This window comes from Chrysochloris asiatica, unplaced genomic scaffold (assembly GCF_000296735.1).
Source record: "Chrysochloris asiatica unplaced genomic scaffold, ChrAsi1.0 scaffold00099, whole genome shotgun sequence".
Lineage (NCBI taxonomy): Eukaryota > Metazoa > Chordata > Mammalia > Afrosoricida > Chrysochloridae > Chrysochloris > Chrysochloris asiatica.
Window position 1 is genome coordinate 1,186,228 of NW_006408617.1, and position 10,905 is coordinate 1,197,132.

Consider the following 10,905-nt stretch of genomic DNA (forward strand, 5'->3'; position numbering starts at 1 on the left):
AGATGAGGCTTTCTACTCCCATAAAGATTTACACCCTCGGAAACCCTGTACAGGGTCGCTATGGGTCGGAACCGACTCGACGGCACTTAACAACAACAAATCTTATTAAAATGAAAATAGATTTTGTAAACTGAAGTGATATGAAAAGTTAATTTAAATGACTAGAAGAATACCAAGAGCATAAGTTGCTTTTACTTACGGTTTATAGTTCTGACTGGTAATATTGGGTTTACTCTCTCTGGGGAGGCAGCATTTTCTTCATCCGTCACATATTCAAAGTTAATGATGAACATCATAGCCACACCCTCTTGGTTTTTCACTGGAATTATGTGAGTATTACAAATGAAAGTAGACCCTAGGGGATGAAAAAATGATAGTTAGCTCAAAAATTTGTCTTCAATTTGTAGTGTTAGCAATTTGATAGTTGTAATAAATTCCTACAGTCTTTTATCATAATCACTGATATTCATTAAAAATCCATTTGATTTTGAGTTCGTATTTTATTGTTGTTGTTGTTAAGTACTGTTGTACACACATTTATTTTCAATATGCACAGATTTTGCCAGAAAATTTTTATAAACAAACTCAGGTACTGCCTTGTGAAAAAAATAGAATATTAAATTCCATTTGCTTTCATGTCCATCACCTGTACTCATTAACATATGGGAGGATTACTCACATAATCTTTAATTTTCTAGAAAAGTTCAGCTTTTCCTCATATATTTTTAATTAAAATTTTTTCTATTTAAAATATAGCATTAAGATAATATAACTCATTTGGTGTTATCTTGATTTTATCATTAAACAACTTGTGCCCTTTTTCTACTTTGATCTCTTGAACATAAAACAGCAAATTATTGACCCTGTCTGTAGTTAAAATCATTTTCTTTTTTGTGAAAAATTTACAATGTACACAATACTCTCTGTCCATAATTTTCTCTGACTTTATACCTGTTAGCAAACAAACCCCCACAATTTTGTCTATACTATTGTTTACATTTGACCCAGTCAACCAAGAAGATAATATTCTTTGAAACTAAAATTAAAGAGATATTAGCATCTATTTTGTTAGCATCATCTGGAAATAAACTGAATGACATAGTTTAGAATCAACTACCACCACCCACCTTCCAAAAGAAACTACAGGGTCCAAGATTTAGAGACTTTAGGAGTTGAGAAGATGAAGAAGTTGTGAGAACTGAACAACTGAAAGGTGTCTCTTTGGAACTGACTTCTAGAAATGGGTATTCCCCCATGCAGTTTCCTCACACGCTTACATTTTGAATTTTTTTTCCCCCTAAATTACTGTGATAGTAGCCTCTCACCTCAGAGATTTATTTGTGTTCAAAAGATTGTATTAATAGAATGCAAAAATTTTAGGGAGGGTTCTCAGTCATTCAGGTGATGATGCATATTTTGAATGCCTAGTTGAGACAATCTTGACTTTTGAGTAGACTGGCAGGCTGAAAGCAAGGTTGGACTGGTGTGAAACTGTACAGGGAGCTATGGGGAAATGTTATTGTTGAATACCGTAGAGTCGGTTCTGACTCATAGTGACCCTGCATAGGGTTCCCAAGGCTGTAAATCTTTATGGGAGCAGAACGCCTCATCTTTCTCCCATGGAACTGCTGGTAGTTTCGAACTGCCGACCTTCAGGTTAGCAGCCCGATTCATAATTGGAAAATAGGTTCACCAGGGAATCCAAAGGTATGCAAAGCCAAGTGGAGGCTAGTATTTCAAACTTTTATCATGTGGAAGTTCTGACAATTTTATAAATGTAGGCAAACTCTTCCTTTCTCTTTCCTGAAACATAGCTCCTGATAACAGACCTGAGAACAAAGGATATGCTAATTTCGCTATAAACCTGAGGATATCTCAAATTGAATGGGATTTGAGGGAGGGCTTGATGATCTGATTTTGTATAATATTTTTCTATAGGGTAATGTGTTTCACATTTCAAGGAACAGATTTATAAATACATTTGTATAACATAAGACTGTAAGTTGAATATGACTATGTGCTAATTATGACTTGAGTGTTCAATGTAGATAACTTCACAAATTGGAGATTTAAAGCATCTAATTTATAACATGGAGTTTTGGTATGACACTTCAGGATCATACTGCTAACCACCAGCCTCTTCTCAGAAATCCTGTACAGGTTTACTATGAGTTGGAACCGATTAGACGACACTTAACAACAAAAATCACCATTTATAACATATTTCTAGAAATGTGGTCATGGCTTTACAGATGTTGGAAAAATATGCCATAATAACATACTGAACCTTTCCAATCTTCAGCTATATCTTCAATCCACTTAATAAAATAGTTAGCTGGAGCACTTGTCATAGTTTCCATGGTAACAAACAGGATGACTTTAGTAAACAGAAATAAACAATTTAAGACTGTTCCATTAGAACTAAAAATAGAAGTGCTTTAGGCCAGGCATTGCAATACACTGGCTAACCAGAGATGCCAGAAATAGCCATTATGTACTTGGCTAATGAACCAAAATACATATTGATTTTACCACTTAAAATGACATTTCTTGGATCATTTAGAATATCATGAATTCACAGATTTGTTACTTAGCATCTTTGAATATTTCCACATTTGGGGTATACTACTGATTGTGCAAGGAGCTCTGGTAGTGTAGTGGTTACAAATTGGGCTGTGAACCTTAAGGTCAGCAGTTTGAAACTACCAGCTTTTCAGTGGGGGAAAGATGAGGCTTTCTGCTCCCATAAAGATGTACATCCTTGGAAATCCTGTGCAGGGTCACTATGAGTCGAAACTGACTCCATGGCCCATAACAACAACAACAACAACTGATTGTAAAATAACACAGTAAACACAGATTTTGAGAAATCAAAAAAATAAGATATGTAGGGATAATAATCTAATAGGTTTGTAGTAGAGCAATTTTGCTTTTGTATATGAGGGGAAAAATCATGTCTTTCAGCACTAATGCTTGTAAATGTACTGCCTAACACTAGAAATCAGAATATTAGGTTAAAGCTTAGCTATATGCATTGGTTTCATAGCATACTGAGTAAGTATTATTGATTTGGGATTTATTCCCCACTGTCATTATTTCCTGCATGTATCTGTTAAGCAGTTTCTCCTCCAGGGAAGATGAGACTTTCTGCTACTGTAAGGAACCTTATACAGGGTTGATATGAGTCACAATCAACTCAAAGATACACCACCACCACCACTAACTCAATGTCACCTAACAACAACAACAACAACAACAACAACAAAGCTCTTCAATGGAGTCCTGGTGTGGTGCTGTAGGATAAACATGAGTCAGACCTGACTCACGACACTTAATAACACAAAAACAAAGCTCCTCAACAGGACCTACATGAGCAAAGTTCAAAAACATGAACTATTATTTTGCCTAATGTTGGAGAGTTTCAGGATGGGAATGTTAACTCTTAAGTTCTCTTTGTAGTTTTTTCCAGCCCTTCAGCATTCTCCGAACCATGAGCTAAAACCATGTTTCTATGCTGGGTCACCAACTATAGATTATTTTCCTCTGAGCTCACTGGTTTAGTGAGTGCCTGACAGTTTTTATTCTTTTCTTTCCATGAGACTAGATTCTTTGAATATGAAACAATAGCATTCTAAATAATTCCCTAGAATAAAAACAAAACATAGCAACTTCAGGAAACAAAGGATCCAACAAAAAGGCAGCCTCATTTCATCTTGAATTGAAAGACCAACTAGAAAAGCAACATGCATTCTAAAGCCTCCTAGAAGGAGAAAGCTATGCAAATGACTTAACACTTTTGTGACCCATTGGACATATAGTGTCCATCTACATTTTTGCCACCGGGGTTACATATGAAGATGCTATCCTACTTTCGGTGCCTGCTGCCATTGGATGGATCTGAATAAACTGCATTCCTCATTGCACCAACCCCAACAACAGAGATTTCCTTGGGTATGTGTCCCGCTAATGACATCAAAATGCATATTGTTGTTGTTGTTAAGTGCCATCGAGTCTATTCCTACCTATAGCAACACTGTATAGGGTTTCTGAGGAGCAGCTGGTGATTTTGAACCACAGACCTTGCAGTTCAAGCGGCTTTGCATTCTGGCACATTAACCCACAGTGCCAAACCCACACCCCCAATATAATTTCATTTAAAGTGTCTTCCATTAACAATAACACATGGTTTCAACAAAATACCCAAAGTATAAAAATAATTCCATCTTGAAAGTATTATGATGGGGTAGACAGAGGGAAACATAAGTGAGAAACAAGCAGAATTTGTATTGGGCTTCTCTGCATCTAATGCTTCTCTTTGTTTCTTTCTTTCAGTACCTCTTCTACCTTCTTATACACTCTCTAGGGAGTCAAGGTAGGTTATTATGAACTTACTTCTATTAAGGAGGTGAAACAAAACTAGGTGCCATCTAGTCAATCCCAGTTCATAGTGACCCACGTGTGCTAGTACAACAGAGGGTTCTTTCAAATTTAGGTTGTTGTTGTTAGGTGCCATTTAGTTGATTCTGACTCATAGCAACCAACAGGACAAAACACTAACCATTCCTGTACTAGCCTCGCCATTTTTGTTAGGCTTCAGCCCTTTGCTGTTGCCACTTTGCCAATCCATTTCATTGGGGTTTTTTCTTATTTTTCCCTGACCCTTTACTATATCAAGCATGATGTCCTTTTCCAGGGATTGGTCTGTCCTGATAACATGTCTGCAGTGTGAGAGACAAAGTCTGGCCATCCTGGCTTCCAAAGAACATTCTGGCTGTGCCCCTTCCAACATAGATTTGTTTGCTCTTCTGGCGGTCCTTCTCCAAAACTGTAATTCAAAGGCAAAGATTCTTCTATAGTCTTCCTTATTCATTGTTCAACTTTCATAGGTATGTGAGGAGATTGGCAATTCCATGGCTTGAGTCATATAAACCTTAGTCCTCAAACTGATATATTTGCTCTTTAATACTTTAAAGAGGTCTTTTGTAGCAGATCTGCTTAATTCAAGCTCTCTGACCACCTCCCCCCCCCCCCCCCCGCAAATAAAGCATCACACAGGCATCAACTCTAATGGGAATGCAAGAAAAATATTTGCTTAATTAATAATGACCATTTTTGCTTCTTGAAGGTGAACTAGTTAATGAAAAGCTGTCTGTAGGTGATGACTCTCTAGCCTAAGTAAAGCAAGATTTGTGACTGTGGTAGTTAGCAGCCTGAAGTCTTAAGATCGATTACAACATGAGAAGGAGACTTGGGTTATAAACTAACATTTTTTTTTTAGCTTTTCTGAACCCCGCCCACCTCTTAATCCATAGATTCCAGGCAATTGTATCTATCTTTTAAAGTTTGAGCAGTAACTGCAAAGTAGATAGTAAATTGGTAGCTCATGGGAATGGACAAATTGTGTTACAATGTGGTTAGTAGAGAAATTGGATACACCTAATGTGTTACTCTTGTAGGAGGGTTTGTTGTTGTTAAGTGCTGTTAAGTCGGTTCTGACTCATAGTGACCCAGTATAGTGTTCTGAGGAGCAGTCTGTGGGTTTGAACTGCCAACCTTGTGGTTCACAGTCCAGTGCTGACCCACATTGGCACACCAGAAGTCCTATAGAAGGGGAGGGAATGTCAAACTTAAATCTTTAAGTCTGAATAGGCATGAATTTAGAGAAGAAAGTTTCATGGAAAAGACATAAATGCAGAATTCAAATCAATGTAACTTCAACAACGAATTATCCGGTACCCACTATGTGCCAGCCACTGTTCTAGGTGCTAGGGGTTCAGCAAGGAGCAAACCAGACTCAAATCCTTGACAGTCTGTCATAAATGGAGCTGGGGTATAGAAAATAAACAAACAAACAAGCTGCATAGTATAGTAGATGATGACATTGTTGTTGTTCTGTGCTGTTCAGCTGTTTCTTATTCATAGTGACCCTGTACAGGGTTTCCAAGGACTGGCTGGTGAGTATGAACCAACAACCAAGTGGTTCAAACTGACCTTGCAGTCGAGTGCTTATCCTATAGCACCACACCAGGGCTCCACATGATGATAGTATCATGGAATATCATAAAGAAAAGTAAGAAAGGGGATAGGTGAAACGTTGCAACTTTTAGTAGAGTGAGAAAGGCCTTGCGTAACGAACTGAGGGATATGAGGCTACCTAGACAAAGAGATAACAAAGTCTGGAACATGCCAGGGCGAGTGGTCAGTGTAACTAAAACATACTGTTGTGATTGTTAAGTACTAATGAGTCAGTTCCAACTCATAGAGACCACCTAAAAGAGTTTCTAAGGAGCGACTGGTGAGTTTGAACTGCCCATCTTGCAGTTCAAACTGATCTTGTAGTCTAGTGCTTATCCTACAGCACCACACCAGGACTCCAAAACATATTAAAAGTGGGGAAGTAGTCAGAAATCCAAAAACAGAGGCAATAGCGCAGCAGAGTATAGGGTGGAGGGCAGAGGAAGTAGGGCCTTGTGGGTATTATCATGACTTTTAGTCTGGAAACAGGAAGCCATTGGATAGTTTGAACAGTGGAATGATAGACATTGATGCTTATTTTTAGAGGACCGACTTGGCTACTCTAAAGACATGGACACATTAAACTCTTTCATGTTTGGGGTTGATACAAGCAGTTTAGTTTTACTAGACTTTAGTAACTAGAGCATAAAGTATGAGGTAAGGATTGATGGGTGAGGCTTTGATCAGTAAGAGGAGCCATGCCCTGATGGCCTTGTGTGTTCCATTAAGAAGCCTGGAATTCAGTCTTTTTGTGATGAGCATACAATGAATTTTACAAGTGGGAGGATCTTCTCAGGAAGTATTTTAGTGTAAGACAGTTTAGAGCAGTGATGTTTAGGTGTTAGTGATGCCATAGAGAAGAGAGAAATTTAGATCAAAAGATATAGGAGCTATTTATTTGATTGAAGAGAGAAATAAGGCACATTTAGAAAAAAGGCTTCATAACTCTTACAAAGATTACATCAACAAAAAATGAAGTAGCTAGTTCTATTGAGCACATACAGTCTTTTTAACCCCATGGATTTGGTCAAAATTGCCTGATTGTGGGATATATGTAGGTATCAATGTAATACATTCCCCATGTTTTTTTATTTTCAGTCTCCTACTTAAACCCAATGGAGTCCTGGTGTGGAGCTGTGGATTAATGCACTGGACTGCAAAGTCGATTTGAACCACCAGGTCGGCAGTTCAAGCTCACCACCCACTCCTCAGAAATCCTATACAGGGTCGCTGTGAGTCGGAATGACTGAATGACACCGAACACCAGCAACTTAAACCCAAAGGAGCCTAGTAAAACCAAATACAAGGAATTCATATGAATCTTTTAAAAAGTGCATTATCTAGAACCATTGTAAACAAAGGTCTGAGATAGCAAAATGTCAGCAATACATTTGATTACGTTGTTGTTAAGTACCAGTGCCCTTGAGTTGGTTCCAACCCATAGCGACCCTGTATAGAGTTTCTGAGGAGCAGCTGGTGAGCTTGAACTACTGACCTCATGGTTCAAAGTAATTAACAGCTAAGTGTTATTGAGCACAAGTTAGCTGCTGACCACTGTTCTAATTACTTTACATACTTTACTATCTTTTACACCCTCACAAGAACTGAATGGTGAGGATATCATTATCATCTCCACTATGCGGACATAAAGGGTATCTTCTCACTTTTTTCTGTCTTGAAGGCACTTCTTTCACTGACTGGGTCATGAATGCTTGGGTTCTAATTCTATGCAGCCCTAGGAGCTCCTTAAGGAGATCTGGTAGCGTAGTGGTTATGAATCAGGCTGCTAATCTCAAGGTCAGCAGTTAAAAACTACCAGCTGTTACGCGTGAGGCTTTCTGCTCCCATAAAGATTTACAGCCTCAGAAATCCTATACAGGGTCACTATGGGTCGAAACCAACTCAAACAGCACTTAACAACAACATACTGGTTCTGAGCTTTCAGAGAAGCAGTTCTGCTCTGTCCAGAATGGTCGCTATGAATTAGAATTGATAGGATGGTAATAGGTAAGGCGCTGTCTAGGAATAAGGGTGCTCTCAAACTTAGCAACAACAACAATACTGCTATAGTTGTCCATACATTGGAATCAATCTGATGATTGTTTTGTTTTTTAATTGGTGATCTAAGTGTGCATTAGTGTATTAGAGGTTCTGAGAAGTCGTGCTAAAGCAAACATAACTACTTTGTTTAGTATTGGATTTCCTGGATTTGATCATCATATACTAATTTAGAGAAATCTGAAATAACATGTAGTATCTTGGAGGAGGTCATTTGGAAAACCCTCACTTAAATCGACCTCCCCACTGTTTAAAGATACCTTTTGACGAGAGGAAAGAAAATACAATAGGACACCTATGTGGTCTTTTTAGTTGTTGTGTTTTTTTTAATAGGATAGGAACAGCAAGTAATAAAGGGGTGGGGCCAAAGAGGAAGGAGAATGGCGAAGGCCAGTATCAAGTGCTCAGTCTATTTTACTTGGTATTGTTTCAGATCTAAGCAGTCAGAAATCCAACCACAATAACATTACCCTATTTGATTACACAGATCTTGATTACAAGAAATCTGTGTTGGAAGAAGTGCTGCCAGAGTGCTCCTTGGAGGCCAGGATGGCCAAACTTCGTCTCTCATACTTCGGACCTATTGTCAGGAGGGACCAGTCACTTGAGAGAGATATCATGTTTGGTAAGGTGGAGGGTCAGAGAAAAAGAGGAAGACCCCCAGTGAGATGGATTGGCTCAGGCGTGGCAACAATTGTAAGGTTGGCCCAGGATCGGGCAGTGTTTCGTTCTGTTGTGCATAGGGTCACTATGAGTTGGTACCAATGCAATGGCACCTAACAATAACAATTTGATTACACATCATGCATCAATGATTGTTTCCATGATTATGTTCTAAGTAGAAAGTTATTGCTAAATAAAATATAATAAAGTTTTTCACATCATAGTAACAATTCATACTACTACTGAAATCAAGTTTTGCAACATAAAAGTCCTAATGGAGTAATCCATTAAAGTTCTGCCCTGGTGCGGCACTGTGGAATAAAAAACTGGGCTACTAGGTTGATTGGAACCACAAGATTGGCAGTTCAAATTCACCAGCTGTTCCTTGGAAATCCTATACAGGTTTGTTGCGATTCAGAACCAACTCAATGGCAGTTAACAACAACAACCATAAATTACATGAAATAACTTTGATATATATACAGAAATATTGTGTACTGTGCTCTTAGGAATCATGTCCCTTCATTTTCAAAATGCGACAATATATGAAATGATTTCCATTAACACATTCTCTGCTTCTCTGCTGGCAATTATGTTCATATATACACTGTTATGAGATTTACAAAATTGATCATTGATAAAAATAAGTTCAGTTGTTTTTTATATTTGACAAACCACTGGCAAATCTTTTTTTTTTTTTTGAAAAATGGATAAATAACATTTATTTTTAAAACTTTTTATTGTGAATTGAGTGAAGATTTCCATAGAAAGTCATCAGTTTTACATTAAACAAATCATAAACTTGGTTTCATCTCAATGATTGTAATCACTTTCTCCCTGTGATTCCTGTGTTCATTTCACCCATCTTCCCATCCCTTTTCATTTCATCCTTAGGTAGAAGTCTCCCTTTTTATTTCAATGACTGATCATCTCATGGTGAGCATACTGTACTAGAGCTGTTGTGTCCCCCATATATTTATCTACTGTTGGACTGAAAATTGGGCTACAAACCTGAATGGAGGTCTAGGGCCACAATCTCAGGCTGCTCTAGTCTCTTTCTGACCAGTAAGCCCAGTCTTATATTTTTAAATAATTTTGAGTTTGTTCCACATTTTCTGCTGCTCTGTCCAGGAACTTCTAATGTGATACCTTTCAGTGCAGTTGGTAGTGGTAGCCAGACAGCATCTAGTACTTCTGGTTTAGAGTCATGGAGACTAGTTTGTTCCATTAGTTTGTTGAAATAATTGATTTCAAGCTTCTTCATTTCTAATCTCTCTTCTTTCTTCTGCCAATCCTAGATGGCTGCTCCTGAGTGTTTTAGATCCCAAAGCAGGATGCAGAGTATTGTCATTGTGGGTTATGTCATGCTCATTGATCATGGTGTCCCCTAAGACTATGGTCCTGAGCCCCCAGGCCAAAGTAATTCATTGCCTTAAGATGCTTGAGAATATCTAGCAAATTGTCATCATTTTGACCATTGTATGCTCCACCACATTCATAGATCTGTTTGCAGCATCTATGTAAAAATATCCTCTTTCAAATTTCCATATATTTGTGTGACTCCAGGTGTGGCACTGTAAAATCAGCACTGGACTTCAAGCCATAAGGTCAGAAGTTCAAGCCCACCAGCTGCTCCTCAGAAACCCTATACAGTGTCGCTCTGTGTTGGTACCAACTTGACGGCACTAAATAATAACATATATCCCACTCTTCCTCCCATATCCAATCAACTTATGTCTACTCACAGAACACTGTAGTTCCAAGGTTGTGTATATATCCATATTTCCCTCTATCCCTTTTAACGCTTGCATACCTCCCTGCATCATCATCTGTCATCATTCTCCCAACTCTCCTTTCTTGTATATTGTCCTTCCCATCACCTGAATTAACATGCCTCTACCCTCTAGTCAGTGAATTACTCTCCTAACCCTCCCACCCCAGGTAACTATCAAGTAATGTTCTTTTTAGTATGAAAGCCTTTTCTTGAGTTTTTATAATAGTGGTATCATACAATACTTGTCTTTTATAATTGACTAATTTCTCTCAGCATAATGTCCTCCAGGTTTATTCATGTTATGAGGTGTTTCACAGATGCATCATTATTCTTCAATGTTACATAGTATTATTCCATTGTGTATATGTGCCAAAGTTTGTTTAGCCATTCTTCCA

The 10,905-nt window shown here is 38.1% G+C and overlaps 1 protein-coding gene across 1 annotated transcript in view; it reads right to left on the reverse strand.

Moving 5' to 3' along the window:
• Positions 1 to 10,905, reverse strand: part of KCNH7 (potassium voltage-gated channel, subfamily H (eag-related), member 7) — a 649,673-nt gene that overhangs the window by 238,370 nt on the left and 400,398 nt on the right. The window contains exon 3 of the mRNA XM_006867030.1: positions 200 to 355. Coding sequence (XP_006867092.1) covers positions 200 to 355 — 156 coding nt within the window. The remainder of the gene's footprint in view (positions 1 to 199; positions 356 to 10,905) is intronic.